Source organism: Biomphalaria glabrata, chromosome 6 (genome assembly GCF_947242115.1).
Source record: "Biomphalaria glabrata chromosome 6, xgBioGlab47.1, whole genome shotgun sequence".
Taxonomy (NCBI): Eukaryota; Metazoa; Mollusca; class Gastropoda; family Planorbidae; genus Biomphalaria; species Biomphalaria glabrata.
In genome coordinates this window covers 18,438,097-18,456,275 of record NC_074716.1, presented here as the reverse complement: position 1 = coordinate 18,456,275, position 18,179 = coordinate 18,438,097, and the positions used below count along the sequence as shown (strand labels likewise).

Below are 18,179 nucleotides of genomic sequence, written 5' to 3'. Positions count from 1 at the left end.
GAAAGAACATCCAAATGAAATTATATCAAAGACAAATGAGAGATAAGAATGGAGAAAGAAGGTTGACAGATCTTGTGTAGTGCCCCAACGGTACAGCAGATCAAAGGATAGGTGCAAGTTAATGCAAAGTTAGATGTGAACCTGGCCTAACTAGTTCCCCTTTCATACCTTGTGGTCTATAGGGCAGATGATGTAAAGTTCATCTGTTTTTGTGGCCTACGGTTAACGAGGGTGTCATATAGCCAGCACAACGACCAACCGCCTTTACTTTTCCCCAACTAATATCTGGTACCCATTGGAGCTGGGTGGACTCAGAGGCGCCTAAAGATTCCGAAGTTGAAAATCCCAGTCTTCACCAGGATTCGAACCCGGGGCCCCCGGTTCAGACGCCAAGCGCTTTACCGCTCAGCTACCGCGCCTCTCCTGGCCTAACTGAAATCTTATAATTGATGTAATTGTTTTGAGGGAGCTCAATAGAGAAATATTTCACGAAAATGAAGTTTACAAGATTACTACTCGTTTTAATTTAGGTTTAACTTATAATGCATACTAATTAGCTTTTTCTCTTAAAAAAACTGCTTGTATAACTGATTTTAAAAATGAGATTTTTCTCTTTCAGAAAAAAAAAAAAAAGTAGCCGTTGCATCAGAACTTTGAATGGTCTAAAATATTGTGATGTCGGATTTTCAATATCTTTTCTAGTTTACGAGATCTAAACAGGACGGACGGACAGATGGACAGACGGACAGACATTTCGCACAAAACTAATAGCGTCTTTTCCGCTTTCGGGGGCCGCTAATAAAAACCGAATTGAAATTGTCTTTTTTTATTTTTTTAGAGAATGCGGTGCAAAAATAAATAAAATAAATGAAGTGGGGGGACCGTGTGTGTGTGTGATGGGGGACCGTGTGTGTGTGTGTGTGGGGGGGTCATTCATTTGAGCCCTTTAGGCTTGAACCTAATACCGTACATTCTTTAAAATTATTATTGGAGGAATAAAAAAAAAAAAGTAAAACTAACCAGAGGTGCTATTCTAGAATCCAAAAGCAGAAAAGTGTGTGGTGGGAGGGTGGGGCTCGATTCATTGGAAGCTTTCAAGAAAGGGAGAAAATGTTCGGCCTAAGAAAATAAAGAATAGAATATAGCGTAGAAACAAAGTGTGGAGCTGGTGTTTATAAATATATAACTTTAGGTTTATAATTTATTTTATGTTTTTAGATTTTTTTTTTGTAAATTGCCATTTTTTTAAAAGTAGCTAACTGGACAATAAATAAGCATGTAGCTCTATAGACCATGATCTGTAGGAGCAGTGGCGTAGATTAGGTGGGGGAGAATTTGAAAATCCCCCCCGCTCCCCCCCCCCCATGTGTTTCTTTACATTAAAAATTAAATATTACGCAAAATGCGGGGGCGCCAAAAGAGGTCAAGCCCCCCTGGCTCCCAAACGATGGAAAATTTCTAGCTACGCCCCTGTGTAGCATATGAAAAAAAAATGACCAGAGAGGGCCGATGTGTTTTTCAAGGGATACAAAATAAATTCAATTGTAGTTCTAAATCAATGTATGGGTATTAACCATCAAAAAATGATTTTATGATCAATATCTGAAAAAACTAAAATATTTAAATATGCATGTCGTCCTTTAAAAAACATGTGTGTAGGCCTACGCCGCGAGAGGTGCATGTAACAATAGTGGTCTCTAGATTGTTCAAGAAATGATCTCAAAACGTCTTCACTAAAGCGATTCTTCTCGACTTTTTGTAAATGTCAGAACGGTCCTTTCCAACTGTCGTTTATTTTTTTCTGTTGACGACTTTTAACAAAACAAGAGCTGCTTCCTTTATGGGACTTAATTTTACCCGCGTAGTTGTTTTTTGTTTACTAGAATGAAAAGTACTCGCCAGAAGAATGTATTTCTCAGTTAATATTACAAGGAAACACTTCAATATCGGCCTGTCACACCCATTTTTTTTTTTTTCTGACCACGTCCTTACTCTCATCTTACTGTGAAAAAAGAATCTAATAGTGTAGATGTATTTATCTTGACATCTAAGAAACAATACATAGCCTACGTATTTACCTTAACAGGCTAGCTTCTATAAACATTCATATTGTGTGAATTTGTATGTCAAACGTAAAAATATAGACAACGAGAAACCAAAATTGCCCCAGTCCCAAACCCCTGCGAACGATTTTAGTTTTAGTTTAAAGGGGCGTCACTGGTAAAATTTTGAGAAACACTGGCTTGCTAGCAACCGTATATTTTTTTCTACTTCATTGGATCAAAATGAGTGATCGGCCTTGACTTTTTTTCAGTCAGTGAATGTTTTTATCTTTCAGTCTATGAGCAGTGACGAAAGCAGACCTCATAGAAAAGACAGACTGATCTGTCTAGCTAGACTACATTCAGTCAGTCTAGACAGTAATTACACAAATGAAATTCTAGATCTACAATCTATCATCATGTAAGTTAATTATATAGACTAATTTTCTAGGCAGTCTAAGACTACTAAGAGAGTATTTTACACTACAGACTTTTTATTTTAGTTCTTTGACACACAGGAGGAAAAGACAACTCGTGAGACCAGATTTTTCACCTTAAGTGCAAAGCAAAACTGAAACCAAAATGATATTTATAGTCTACAGCCTATAGGGATCTATATTTTATAGAGATCTGATATTATAAATATATTAATATTTTATAATATATACAATTATATATATAGAGAGATCTAGATCAGTAGATCTAGATTCTTAGCATCTATAGATTATTTGATAGATCTACATTTGTAGAAGAATTCTAGAATTAGTAGAATTTGGAGCTATAATTAGTATAATACTTTATAGATCTAGATTCTAGAATGTAGATTATATAGACACTCATTTAAATTTCTTATTGGGACCAAAACATTCATTTAAATTTCTTATCGGGAACAAAAGTCAATAGGCTGTTAATATTTTTTACCTTGAACTGAAATTGGTCAGAAATACTTTTATTAAGTTTTCAGGCTAAGCTAAGGTATTGAGTTGTAAATTTAATCTAGATCAAGTTCTTGTATAGGTTTCAATATTTCCAAAGTGATACTTATATGGGCTAACCAAAAAAAAGGGTTGACAAAATAGAGCCAACTGTATGTATGATATTTATATAAAACTAGCCTGACATTACCCGCGGCCTGCGGGTCTAAGTTTGTGTTTACTAATCTAGTGGATTGGATTTAGATGTATGCTAAACTTAGCTAATGATCCTTTCAAGTTTTTTTCTCTTTGGCTAAGAAAATAAAATTAGTTTTGCGAAAAATGGGTTTACCCGAAGCCGATAAATTCATATATATATCTATTAAAAACGAAAAGAGCGATAGCTTTGTTAAATGAATGGGATTATAAAGTGAACAATTAAATGAAATAATTTTTTGTACGCGATTCATGAATGAATATAGATCTAGGCCTATCTCAACTCGGCTTTGCAGCTTTCATAAACTAATGTAGCTTTAGAAAACCAAATTTGAATGTTTATTTGATCAAAATATGAAATGAATGGACTTAAATTAATATGTTTATGTGTTAAAGTATAAAACTATCTGTGCGAAGAGAAGTTTTATCATCTTAGAGTTGAATTAGAGTTTTAGATCTAGGGATGGGATTATAAAGTAAACGATTAAACGAATTAATTTTTAGTACGCGATTCATTACGGTATTGTCTAATGATAGAATGTTCGTCAGGAAATCTGTAGTCACAGATATAAGGAACTAATTTATGTAAAAAATGCTTTTGAAACACAAAATTGAAGGTTAATTTTATTATATAATGAAATCAATGGATCTTCTTTTGTATTTTCATGTGTCAAAGTAAAAAACTATCTGCGCAAAGTGTATTTCTTAAAATTAGATCTAGGTCTAAATCCTTTCGATCTTTTCTCATGTCAACATTGTAGACATGGCCTAGATCCTAGCTGTAATAGAGTCGGACAACTTTATTTTTTTTTAGGGTCTTAAGTTTGTTTTAGGGCTACAATACATACACTAAGGTCTAAGTTGGTACCCAAGAAACATTCCTGCCAAGTTTTATCAAGATTGGTCAAGCGGTTTTGATGTCTATAAGTAACATACATACACCTCACATTCTACTTTATAGTATAGATAATATGTGTTATAATCTTGTCAGAAGTCTTGATCTAAAATCTAGATTATCTGGCAGAAGCTATCTTTTTTTCAAACTCAGGCCACAGCATTAGCAAGCTTGAGTGATAGATCTAGGACCAGACAAGCTAACCATCACGTTCCTCATCTCACCAATATATTAGTTAAGCTCATGCCTTAAAGGACCTATTTAAATATAATCTACAAGACATTCTGCCACTAACAAACATTTCAGTGGCGGGATGACACACTGCTTTTCAGCTATCGTCGCCAACACCTAAGCTGATCAGTCCCTTCCTCAGAGAACAGGATTCTTAGATGCAATGCTAGAAAAGAAAAAACCTGTATACAAAACTAATTACATCCAATTTTACATATTTATACTGGTTTTGTTGCAAAAAAAGCCACTGTTGAAGTGTCTATGTGACATTGCATACTATTGCACTCTGTGAAAGTCCATGTTTTTTTAATCTGACATATGTATATCATATTAGAGAAATATTACAACATTACATGTTTCCCAAGAGCATAGTGTTTGCATATGCATATTTTACAATTTCTGAAACAATTAATGAAAAATTATTTAAAAATTAGTTAAATGAATTTTGCCACTATTTTGTTGTTTAGTAATTGGTTGGGTGACATTTACTTGTATGTAATAAAAGATGTAGAGGCATGATAAATGATAAAATTATTCCTAAAGTGAAAATGATTGAGACACATTTTGAAGTATTTTGTCATTTTTAAATTTTTTTCTTATGGAATGATTAATCGTGATGACTCAGGAAATGGTAGGAATGTAGAAAAAGCTGTAATTAGAACAACTTTATTCACATGTCTAATGATTGAATAAATCACTTTATTTTGTTTCATTTTCAAAGAATTATCTATGTTTGAAAACTGACATAATAGTTTGACATGTATGTACTTTGTACTTAAAAAGCTATAATATTACCAGGAATTATTTAGGATTCACTGCCGCCAAGACACTAGATTATTTCTGAAATTTCTGATACTTGCCCCTAAATAGTCAATTATGAATTTATTTAGTGCGTCCTTATGTCTTCATTAATTCAGTTTTGAATGTAACCTTTTAATTGTTTTTACAAAACCTCTATTCAAGTCATTCCTTCATGGAAGAACCTGGCTGGGTGGGCAGACAGCTAATCTCAAAAACAGTTCTAACGATTTTCCTACAAATTTGACAGCTGCTGTATATCAGTGAGAAAAGAATGACTAGCTCGTTGGCCACACAGGGAAAACTTTAGTTTGACCTAATAATTTTTTAAAGTAAAATAAATAAATGTAAATTTAGCTAGAGAATAAAACTAGCTCTAGATACTACATCGGTTTTGAAAGGACTATCATGTTCTTGAAAGAACCATCAAGTTTGGGAATTCCAAATGTAAGGCTTTATTGATTCAAGAGTTTAATTAATTAATGTTCAGGAAAAATGTGTGCATTGTCTTCTAAGTCTAGATCTCAGTGCTTATCATTGGAATATTAAAAAATGTACTAGAGTTATATACATTCGCTTAACCAGTATTCTTTCTCGAGGGGAAGGGGGCAGGTTAAAAAAATGTTTATAAATCTAACATTTATTAATTTTTAAGAGAATAAAAATAATCACTCAATAATTTACATAAAAGGAGGTATTGTCCTTTTTAAATAAGTATTTGTTTTTTCTCTCTAGATATCCAGTCAATGTGTCACATTATATTTTTTGCTGAAGCTTGTTTTAAGACAGAAGGTAAAGCTATTGGACTATTTTCTTCAATGACTTTTGTTTGGATAATTTAAACTTCATAGTCACAATGAGAGATGTATTGGGCACTAATGTGTCAATGTTGTCATTTGATTACAGTGACTGTATCAGGAAACTTAAACATCTGTGTAATCAAGTCCAACATTATTAAGTGCTGGATCACCTGAGCTTGAGATAAATTTGTTTACATGCTTGCATCAGCACAGATGTTTTTTTGGCTCAGACATAAAGCGCATGTATAGGCAGGTTAGCATTCCTTCTTTTATTACTTTAGTCTAGTTAGTTATTGTCAAGACATAATCCACATATTTTATAGATAGATAGTTAGATAGATAGATATAGATATGTGCATTATGTTTTGAAAATAACTAGACTAAAGTCTAGGCAGGTTCCATCTTTTATTACTTTAGTCTAGTTATTGTCAAGACATAATGCACATATTATATATATATATATATATATATATATATATATATATATATATATATATATATATATATAGGCAGGTTCCCTCTTTTATTACTTTAGTCTAGTTATTATCAAGACATAATGCACATCATGGGCGTAGCCGGGGGGGGTTCTTGGGGTTCAAACCCCCCCCCCCCCCCCCCCGCAGGGGGGGGGGGACGGAATTAAGTGACTGATTTTTGCTTTCATTTTGTTTATTTTAGGTGAGATTTTAATACTAAATCATCACCACAGCACAGCCGATGCAGTTTTGAGTTAAAACCCCTCTACCAGGGGGTTTTTAAGTTTAAATCCCCCTACCAGGGGGTTTTGAGATTTTAAAAACCCCTATCAGGTGGTTTTGAGATACAAATCCCTCTACTAGGGGGCTTTGAGTTTAAAACCCCCAACAGGGGTTTTTGAATTTTAAGCCCCCTTACCAGAGGTTTTTGCAGTTAAATACCCCTCTTCTATAAAACAAAACAAAAAAATACAAACTACAATCCCCAAATTCCAACAGCACAGTTGAGGAAGAATTTGATTTTAAAACCCCATCCAAAATTTACGATAACCCCATCTTCAATAAAAAAAAAAGCAAATTACACACTCAAAATTCTATGAGCGTAGCCAAAGGGTTTTTTAGTTTAACCCCCCCCCCCCTCCAGTTGGGGTTTGAAGCTAAAAAGTACCTCTTCAATATAAAAAAAAAAGCAAATTACACACTATAAAATCTATGAGCGTAGCCAAAGGGGTTTTGAGTTTAAATCCCCCTCCTCCAGATGGCTTTTTCTTTAAAGTTTAAAACCCCTCCAGATGGTTTTGAGTTTAAAATTCCCCTACAGAGCGTTTAGAGTTGAAAACCTCTCTCTTCAATATTATTTTAAAGCAAACTACAGTCACCAAATTCTATGATCGTAGCTAAATGGGGTTTTGAATTAAAAACAAAACAAAAAAAAAACCCAGAGATTTTTTAGTTAAAAACCCCTCAACAGATGATTTGACGAAGAAACTTTCCTTTTCGATATAAAATCTAAAGCGAAATACAGGCATGTAATTCCAAGAGCGTAGTCAAGAAAGGTTACAAATTTCTACCAGTGGCTTGGGCTCCATTAATTAAGTGTGAATAATCATTAAATGTGTCTCAACAAAGATGGCTAAGACAGATTTTAGGAGTCAGTCATAGAGATCGGGTCTAAATCAAACTGGGAGTCGAATCCTTAGTAAGGTTGTGACAGAGCGTCGCATGAGGTTTTGCGGGACATGTTTTCCGACAAAATGAATTACGCAAAATAAGAGTTGCGGAAACAGCTTGCCGGAAAATGCGCCAAACGGCGCGAGAGGGTTTAAGTCAGTAAGAATAGCACACTAGGTTTTTGAAATAAAACTTTTTAATAGCAAGATAGTGCACTGTAGATACCTCAGAATATGCATTTTGTTGGCTTTCAATACCAGAAATAGTGCTCGGCGGCGGGGCTTCGCCCCGCGCTGGTGGAGCGCTGCTAGCTCCCCCAGACCCCTTTGCTAGCAAGGGCTGGGAGTCTACAATAAACAATAAACGTCTTCCGAAAGGGTCAGAATGTAATAAAGATTAATTATGCACACACACACACACACATATATATTTTTTTTTTTTTTTTTTCGCCGGGGGGGGGGCCCAAAACCCTCCCCGAAAAAAAATCCTGGCTACGCCCATGATGCACATATTATATATATATATATATATATAAGCAGGTTCCCTCTTTTATTACTTTAGTCTAGTTATTCTCAAGACATAATACACATATTATATATATATAGGCAGGTTCCCTTTTTCATTACTTTAGTCTAGTTCTTGTCAAGACCCAATTTTTTTAACTGGCTATTTTTTTTTTTTTTTTTTATGTTTTATTTATGAAAAAAAAACTTTGTTGTATTTTTTTTTTTAATTGAAATTTTTTTTTTAAAGAAAATTGTAAGAACTCAATATCAGATATATTGTTCTCCATGCCTATCAACAAGCTTTAAAACAATTACAAAACATTTTCATTTTGTGATTAAAAAAAGAATGACAGCAATAGATGTATACTTTAAATGAGTACCGGTACTTCATAGAGTATAGTATATACAGTTTTACTAATGTCTTGAAAACTTTACACATTTATTACAGACAAATGACTAAAACTTCACAAACACCTTAAACTTCTGAAATGGTTGATGGGTTTCAAAAAAAAATCTATTTTTATTTCAGAATTAAGATAGCAGCGAGGTTGTTCAGGCCAGTAGTGAAAGATGCTGTAACATAATTAAGTTTTGATTAGTTTAAATGTTTATGTTTGAATTCTAGTTTTAATATTTTTATATGTAAGTGACTTCCTTGTTCTCACAATGTCCAAAAGAGGAGGCCAGAGGGGTATGTCAAATCTGGGCCAAAAAGGTGGAGATCGTGACAGAGTTAACAACAATATGTATGCACAGCCACACCCCCTTATGAGCTACCCACAACCCCCACAGCCACAGTATCCCCCGTTTTCTCCAAATCCACAGCCAATGTATCAGTATAATCCTCCACCACCACCACCACAAATGCAATATCCCCCTGCTCCATACCATGTGACTGTTACAGTCAATCAAGAGCCCCGCGACAGAAGGGAACCTTACTATAATGATAGGGGTGGAGACAAAGGGGGTCCTTACTATAATGATAGGCATGAAGAACGTAGGGAACCTTATAATGATAGGGGTGTAGATAGAAGGGAACCTTATAATGATAGGGGTGGAGATAGAAGGGAACCTTATAATGATAGGGGTGGAGATAGAAGGGAACCTTATAATGATAGGGGTGGAGATAGAAGAGAACCTTATAATGATAGGGGTGGAGATAGAAGGGAACCTTATAATGATAGGGGTGGAGATAGAAGGGAACCTTTTAATGATAGGGGTGGAGATAGAAGAGAACCTTATAATGATAGGCATGGAGAACAAAGGGAACACTATAATGACAGACGTGGAGTACGACAGGAACCTTATAATGATAGGCATGGAGAAAGAAGGGAACCATATTATGATAGGCCTGGGTCACACTCCCAACATCAGCATGCATCTCAGCTTGAGGATCGCTATCGTCCTCCTGAGCATTTCTCTAGAGGTGAAAACTGTAGGCGTCAGGGGAATTCCCCACCACCTCCATATGTTGATCATAGGAATGACAGAGGTAGACATGGAGATGCTCATTTCCCAGAAGCGCCTCCCCCATATGATTCTGTTGTGTCAGATCGTCATCATAACGAAGGCTATACCAGACAGAGAACTGGGTCCACCGGTAGTGATGCCAGTGTGAGCAGCAGAAGATCATACAAGAGTGAAAGGAGATCCACTCCAAGAAGGGATATTGGACCAAACCAAAGCCAAGATCCCAGACCCAACTCTAATAAAGGAAATGATGGTTCTCATTTGACAGACAATAAAACTCGTGATTTTGCGCAACATAAGCAAAAACTATTTGGTCTGTCAATGGAAAACATAGCGCACAATCTGGACAAAAATGTCAATCTTGGTGATGATAGGCAAAGAGATTATAATAACAGAGGAAAGGAGAGAGGAAAAGGTAGAGGTAGAGGCCGTGGCCGTGGTAGAGGAGGGTCCCAGTTAAATTCTAAATTTTCAAGCACCCCAAATTTAGTTGATGCTGATCAGAGTGAGGCTAAGGACAAATCTGTCAAACGACACCCTCGACACAGGCTAAACAAAATGGGCTATCACCAGGCTGACAGAAAACCAGATGATAAGCAGGACATTAATGATAGATCTCAGCGTACTACCAAAGCTGCTCTTCAGATTCTGAAGACGTTCAATGGTGTGGATCATCTCAAGCAGACTATTCGACAGCACCTAGATCAGGAAGAGAACAAATTTCTAAAGTTTGTTGAAGACTCCATCATCTGCTCTGAACTCAGAGGTCTGTGTACAATAATACTGACCACTGACAGCAAGCAGATGGCCAAAAAAATGATAAAAAATATGTGCCTTAATTTGAAAAAATCTCTGCAAGTTAATGTCACTTATGAAATGTCCAGCACTGGTGAAGACAAGAGCCCACAAAGAGAAGATAAAGTTATTGAAACTACTTGGCAAAGGTCTAGTTTAACTGATACAAAATTAAGTTCTAGACGTAAAAGAGCAGAACAGTTTTTATCCTTTGCCAGCCAGAAAGCTCCAAGAATACAAAAGTTAGCCAATGTTCAGAAAGAGAAAAAAGAAACAGAAGCTCAAGCTGAAGCCCAAAGTGATACCAGGAAAAGCCCAGACAAAGACCCAGTGGCTATTCCTACTAAAATCTCTGTGACCGTTGGTATGAATCTTTTTGACAAGGCAAAAGTTCTTTCTTTCTTACAATCTGTTATTGATTGTAAAGTTTCTCCATTTGAATTAATGGAAGGAAGTGTGGCCATAACATCTTCCAAATCTCTCTTTGATTTGATGGCGCCTAGTAAGGCTGCAGCAGCTAGAATTGTGAAACTTTTAAATTCACTTAAGTTGGGTGATAGTACTGTGCGAGCTCATATAGTTGGGGACTCATCACTCAAAGATGGAACTGCCAAGTCAGAAAAGTTGAAATCTGTCCTACAGAGTACTCTAGATGAAATGAGGAGAATGTCTTCCTCTGCTCTGGAGTCTCATAACAAATCAATTGAAAATTATGAAAGAGCCTTGGATGCTATGCAGAAACAAGCCCCAGGGGATGAAGAAGATGAGGAGGATGTGCTAGAAGAGCTGGCATTGAGAGACAGACTCATGGAGGTTATAAAAATGCGGAATGAATTTACTAACCAGCATAAGGAGCTAGTTGATAGAGTCGAGAAAATGGATACTACCACAGCATCTGCTAAAGATTTAAAAGACATTCTCCAGATTGTGGAATTAAATTGCAACAGGTTGATGACTGCCCTCCCTATCCTTGCCAAAAGAAAAGATATTTTATCGTGTGTTCAGACAAACCAAGTTTTAATGTTAACAGGTAGAACAGGACAAGGCAAGAGTACGCAGTTAGTGCAATATTTGTATGAGGCTGGCTTTGCCACTAGAGGACGCATTATTTGTTCTCAGCCTAGAAGTCTGGCAGCTGTTCTTCTAGCTGAACATGTGTCCAAAGAAATGTCCTTTAAAGTTGGGGGAGTTGTTGGCTATACAACAGATTCCAAAGAACTGGTCAGTGTAAATACCAGCATTATATTTTCTACAGATCATTTCCTTTTAAATGAAGGAATTAAGGATCCAGATTTTAAATGCTATTCTTGCATTATAGTTGACGAGTCTCAAGAGCGCAGCATATATACAGACTTATTGCTTGGAATGATTAAGAGCAGCCTACCTCATCGACCTGACTTGAAGGTGATCATTGTATTGTGCAATCAATCAGCTAAACATTTTCTTGATTATTTTAACTCTAGCACTGAACTTCAGGTCCCCAGTAGGCTGTTCCCAGTAGATGTTGTCTACGAAAGCTCAGATATCATGCAGGAGCTTGAACAGTATGAGGTGAAAGCTGTGGCCAAGGCCATATCTGTACATAAGACAGAAAGTCAAGGAGATATTCTTGTTTTTCTGACCTCCCCAGTGGAGATCATGCGCTGCATGAATGAACTGGAGAAACGAATGGGAGAAGACATTAACTGCAAGTGTTTCCCTCTGCATGAGATGCTGCCACCAGCCGAGCTGAAGAAAGTTTTTGAGCCATTGCCACCTGGAGTCAGAAAAATCATTCTTGCCACAAGCTGTGCTGAAAACTCCTTTACTATAGATGGTATTAGGTTTGTTATTGATTGTGGTCTAGATACAGAAGTGGTATACGACCCACAGAAAAACATTAGCACAATGAGCACCTGTGTGATTAGCAAAAGCTCTTCAGATCAAAGGAAAAATACAGCTGGAAGAACTGCTAGTGGGAAATGTTTTAGGCTTTATTCTGAAAATACATATGCTTCAATGGAACCCAGTAGAAAGCCTAAAATACTTACAGAACCATTGGGTCAAGTGATTTTAAAACTTGCAGAGCTTGGCACCTCTTACGAATTTGATTTTATTGATGCCCCCAGCAAAAATGTTCTACAATCAACACTTCAAATGTTGCAATATTTATATGCTGTGACACCCAAAGGAATAACTGACATTGGTCACTGGTTGTCGAAATTTGCTTTAGATCCTAGGTTGGGATATATTATTTACCTGGGATTGAAAGGAAGTTTATTGTATGATTGTGTTGTTTTAGTAGCTCTAATTGCACATGGTTCCAAGATTTTTTACAGAGATTTTTCTGCTTCAGAAAATCAACATACTTTTAAGATCAAACCAGAGCTTGTTTCAGAATATGGAGATCTATTCACTTGGCTGAAGATCTATCAAGAGTGGATCAAGTTGCCACGTAATGAGCAGTCAAGCTGGTGCCATGATAATAAGATCAATTACAAGGTTCTCAACTTTATAAAACATTTTGTAAGTGATATTGATGCCATTTTTCGAAAGGAAAACATTATCATGGAACAGCAATTCACCACTGGAGGGGATCAGACATGGAAAAACCTGAGAAAAATTATATTCTTTGCATTTACACCCTGTACTTGTAGATATCTACAAGATACCAAAGATAGTTATTTAGATCTGATTGCAAACAGGCATGTTCATGTTCACAACTCCTCAAGTCTGCATCAACTCAAGAAATATCCTGATTGGATTATATATACAGAATTTAGAAAGACTTCCAAGTCTTTTATCAAAGGTCTCATGGTCATTGATGAAGACTGGGTATTAGATGCTTGCAATCAAGGAAAGTTGGCCATTGATCTAGACAAAACTAAAGGATGGAAAGCACGTCTTGCTCACAAAGAAGAAGTTGGTTCTCTGCTTTTCCAGCATTTGACTGGAGCTCTGTATGTCAAGCTACAGGCTCTAGAAAACAGTTTATCCTCTAAAGGTATGGTTGATGTCGTCCTAGAAGCAGATAAACAGTTGGGCACTATAGACATTTACTCAGCATCTTTTATGAACCAAGATGCTGCTAGAAGTCTCAGTATAACTAAAGCCGAGGTCATACAAAAACTGTTGGAGGAAGAAGAAGAGCTCCACATAATGAAAAGTTCCAGTGGAAAAGATCAGTCAGGAGTACGAGTTCTTCTAGGGCATGGTGGTCTACTTAGTGCCATCCTGATGCCTGAGCAAAGTAACAAGATAATTGTCACTAAAGCTAGGTCTGGCATTACAGTGGAGGAAGTTTTGGACAAGTTCAAACTCTTTGGGGACATCAAGGAGTATATAAGGTTAAGCCACCCAGATCACTGGGGCCACATCAGGTATGCAACCTGTCATGAGGCTCAACTGGCAGTCAGGAGCACGTCCAATGACAAAAAGCTTGTTGCGATTTTGAAAGTGGAATCCAAATCCAAAGTACTGAAAAACAAATTTGAGGCAAGACTGCAGTGGACTAGAAGGCCCGTCAAGGGCAATGGAACTGCCATAATCAAATGTCCTCCTATTGAAAGGATGGCTTTTACAGGGAAGACCATTACAGTGCATGATAGGCAGCTGACAATAGAGAGTTCTCGAAAGGAAGGTGAGGTGGAGTTATTCTGTCACAACATTGGGGATGTCAAGGAATACGACATCAAGAAGGTCCTGGTGAATATGTTGGATTATGATGAGAAAAGGGAAAATAACATCCATGTCAGCATTGTCAGAGAAAAGGTTGAGCAGATGAAACCAGAAATGGTCAAGCAGCTTAAAGCAGAGCTGTTTCATGATTTGAAGAAATATTTGCCTACAGAAACTTTCAATATCTCTTTGATCTCCCCCAAGCCTACTGCAATCCACCAGGTGGGTCACATTCACTTTGATAACATTGAAGAAGTCCTTAAGGCTTGCAAGGTAGCCAGTGGCAGAATATTTGTCCGAGGTCAGGTTGTTGAAATTAGTCCCAACCTTAAAACCACCATTCATGTGTCAAAGGTTATAATGGCAGCCTTCAAGTCCCACATTGAGGATTTAGTAAGCAGTTTCAACAAAGAGCTTAAGGTAATGGTGACCCTGAGGCCTATGAAGCAGGGAGATTGTGCCGTAGACATTACTTCCTCTTGCCCTGAATATCTTCTGCAAGCCAGGGACAAGTTCCAAAAGGAGCTTGAAGGAGAGGTCATTGATTGCAGCTTCAAGGAGCATTTGTCTTGTTTACTGAAGTATAAAGGGAAGCAAGTGTTGAAGGACATAGAGCAAGGTCAATCTCTGATGATTGTTACAGATGATCGTAAAAAGAAAATCCACATTTATGGTGACATTGATAACATTAACAAAGCACAAGTTGAAATCAGTCACTTTCTTCAAATGTTCCGTGACAGTGAGCGCGAAGTGTTTGCTCTTAAGACACCTGGAAAACCAAATAGGATTCTGAAGGAGCTTTTTATCAGATACACTCCTTTTACAGAAAGCATTATTGATACATTTGATTTGAATGATGTAGTTCTTGATCTTAAGCAGCTAAAGATTACTTTTGTGGGCCCACCAAAGTCTACTCAAATTGCCATGCTAGCCTTGCGTGAACTAGAAAATGGTTTGCAGAACATAGCCTTAGTCAACTTTGGTATTGGTAAGGTGATGCCCCAATGTGTTCTGTGCAAGTCCCCCATAGAAAACATCTCTGAGCTGTGCAGATTAGAATGCTGTGGTCACAGCTACTGCCAAATTTGTATGAAGGGTTTTGTTGCAATTTCAATTCAGGACCGCCTGTTCCCAATGAGATGTATTCAAGAAAGCTGCAACCAGTTTTTTGTTGCTAGAGATTTCAAATATTTCATCAACAAAAAGTGGCTGACGAAACAGTCTCTGCTAATGAGTTCACTGGATAGCTATGTGACTAAATATGAAGACACATACAAGTTTTGTGTCACTCCAAACTGCCCAGTAGTTTATGAAGTGACCAATAATGTAAGAGGAAGTGAATGGACCTGCCCATCATGCTCAGTTAGTGTCTGTACTTCCTGTCACACAGTGTTTCATGTGGGTTTACCCTGCAGAAGTTAACATTGATATTTTCATCTGGGGGCTTATATTTGAGTTCCTGTTAGCATGTACAAGAAACTGTGGTTCCTTTCTTTCTCCATCTCCTTCTTATCCCATTCTTCCTTAGCATTCAAATGAGTCTCCAATGTCATAGAGAGTTATCTTACAAACTTGATACAGTATAATTCACTACATAGTAAACAACATAGTAGTCTTGAGAGCTCCTAGAAATGTATTATTTGTCAATTTGTGCTGCTGCTTTTTTGTTCAGAATGTCATTGATTTTTTAAGGTTTTGGTATACCGGTATCAAAAGAATTAAAAAAAAATGATCAGTTTGTTATGTGTATTACAGTGGGAAAAAGGATTGGTCATAAAACCCCAGATTTTTTGCACTAGTTTAAAGCTTTGAGTTGAAGTTAGTTTTTACTTTATGGTTTATAATTTCTGTTTGCTTGATTTGACTTTGAGATATTTTCCTTTTTATTGTCATTTCATACTTATATTGTTATTTGTTTTAATGTGTTAGTTGTCTTTATGTTGCTTGGGTCTCTTAAATAATGTGATAATGTAAAGGTTGCAATAATGAGCTGCAATACAGTCCAGGTATTTACTCGTAAAAACAATCTAGTATTCAGCTCATGTTAGTTTTAGTTTTTGTGATGATAAACAACTTTATGGCTACACTTTGTATTTTGAAAATGAGATTTTGTTCTATTTTTTTTTTTTCAATTTTTGTAATAGTGTCAATAGCTCTCTCTCTTTAAGAGTCAATGCTATAGATCTTTTTTTTATTTAGGTGGCTCAATGTTCTAATAAAAATTAACATGTGGAAAAACTGAATATATGAAAGACAAGCTTCAATTTTCAGCAAGTCAGCGTATTAGTTATTGTACATTCAAAATGTAACTAGGCTTACAGTTGAAAGAACAATAGCTGTCAATGAATACAAGCATTTGAGCTTTGGTCTTTTCAAAGCTTGAACTTTGTATAACTGTCTTTTTTTTTATACAAAATACAAATAAATAAATGTAATCTCTCTGTTAATTCTGACATTTGAAAGTCATGAAGGTACAACCAAACATTTCTGTTTGTTACAAGTTTGTAACCACTCACTTGGGAAGATTGGTTGTTTTTCTTCACACTATGTTGTTTTGTTTTCATTTGCTTGACATTGTAAAATAAGTTTAACTAGGTTGTGTACTTGCTTGTTTTAAAACTGTAGCTTTTAATTGACTACATTTAATTATTAGTTTTCATTTTTTCTTATTTTTTAGACCCACCTGACTTCAAACGTATGAACATATAGTTTTAGAAAGTCATTGACATCCCCATTCCTGAAAACTTCCATGACTATTGCAGCTGTCTAGAATTGAGTTGACCTCTCTCTAAACATTGTGTTGACCATGTAAGGAGTATACAAATAAAGGAAAGGCCAGCATATTGAATGTCATTGTCAATGTGCCTGATTAATTCAAGGCTTTTTTTGATTCTGTGGTCCAGTCAGTAAAAAGCTGATTTGTATTTCCTACTAGCAAGACTAGCCAAAGTATCTTTTCATCTTACATTTATCTGAACATCAAGTATATAGTGGAGTTATAGTAACATTAGGTGTTATTATTGTTTCATTTCTGTCTCTATTTTTCCTGTTGTATTTTTCACAATTCATTGATGACATTTGATTTGTTTGTGTGTTGAACCCGGTGTCATGTTGGAAGTCTCCAAACTCTCTCACATATACTCTTGTTTGCTTTATCAATAAATCTTTTAACATACACACACACAAAAAAGAGACTGCAGCTTTCTTTTACTCTTTATATTTATTTTCACTTCAGTTTTAAGTTGACTTCAGTAAAGGATCAGACATTGACTTTGTTTTTTAACAAAGCTTAAATCAACTCAAAATGTCTGGGAAAAAAGTTTGTGCACGTTATTTCTCAGATATCCTATCTCGAATTAAGCTGAAAAAATTTTGCAAAATTATTTCGTTTACCTTTTCACAAAACAAGAATAACCAATTAGTTAATTGACATTGGTCATTTATTACTTTGTTCGGCATCGAAGAAGGGAAAAATATTGAACGTGACTAATGTGGTGGTATAATCGTAATTAGTCCCCTGTATAGGTCGCCGCTTTAAATTTTGAAAGTACCGGTAACAAAAGATATCTATCGAAACTTCGAAACCTTCTATTTTCATAAGCACTTCACTAGCAAAGTGGTTAGTAGGGCCTATCTGGGCTTGAGCCCTGTTTTCGAATTCCGGTCTTTCCCTTTTTTCAACAAAGAAATGCATTTAAAAAGCGATTACTGTTACCTCTTCTTTCTCCCACGATCTGTCCCAACTGGTCCAAACAAATGATAGGATCATAGCGTAGTGAGAAACTACTGGTACAAATATTTCTAATCACACAGATTTACTATTGTTAGTCTTTTTTTAAATTTAATTTAATGACCCAACTGATCCAAACTGATAGAACTATGCTTATTATAAGCTTGAAAAAGTTTTTTTTTTTATATTTGTCTTTCGTTTTTGTTTTTTTTCAATAGTAAAAGATAAGCCATTGATTTTTATTCTAGGGTTTGGCCGTACTTTCTTCTTTTGATTTCACTTTCCCAGAATTCGAAGATAACAATTTACAGCGAATAGCTTTGGCATATCCTAAACTCCTAAGTTATCTCCCCTTAGAATGCATCAAAGAATACGGAAAGATCTAGTTAGTATAGTTCCAGAGTTAACCGATTTATTTGTCACCATCACTTGAACAAAAACGTGTTCGATGCTTTAGAACTATAAAAGTGCAATGTTCT

The 18,179-nt window shown here is 36.1% G+C and overlaps 1 protein-coding gene across 2 annotated transcripts; it reads left to right on the top strand.

Annotated features, from left to right (window-relative positions):
* Nucleotides 1-2,304: 2,304 nt before the first annotated feature.
* LOC106058682 (uncharacterized) lies at nt 2,305-17,162 on the top strand. Of its 2 annotated transcripts, none has more exons than XM_013216141.2 (4): nt 2,305-2,463; nt 5,832-5,888; nt 6,003-6,149; nt 8,578-17,162. In XM_013216141.2, the coding sequence occupies exon 4, from the start codon at nt 8,715-8,717 to the stop codon at nt 15,390-15,392; it is 6,678 nt and encodes a 2,225-aa protein (XP_013071595.2). In that variant the 5' UTR covers nt 2,305-2,463; nt 5,832-5,888; nt 6,003-6,149; nt 8,578-8,714; the 3' UTR covers nt 15,393-17,162. The 2 variants fall into 2 exon arrangements, with proteins under 2 accessions (XP_013071595.2, XP_013071597.2); XM_013216143.2 differs by lacking the exon at nt 2,305-2,463 and adding an exon at nt 2,861-3,017.
* Nucleotides 17,163-18,179: the final 1,017 nt, after the last annotated feature.

Excerpts from the sequence above, each read along its gene's own strand:
- LOC106058682 (XM_013216141.2), top strand. The coding sequence starts at position 8,715 with ATGTCCAAAAGAGGAGGCCAGAGGGGTATGTCAAATCTGGGCCAAAAA.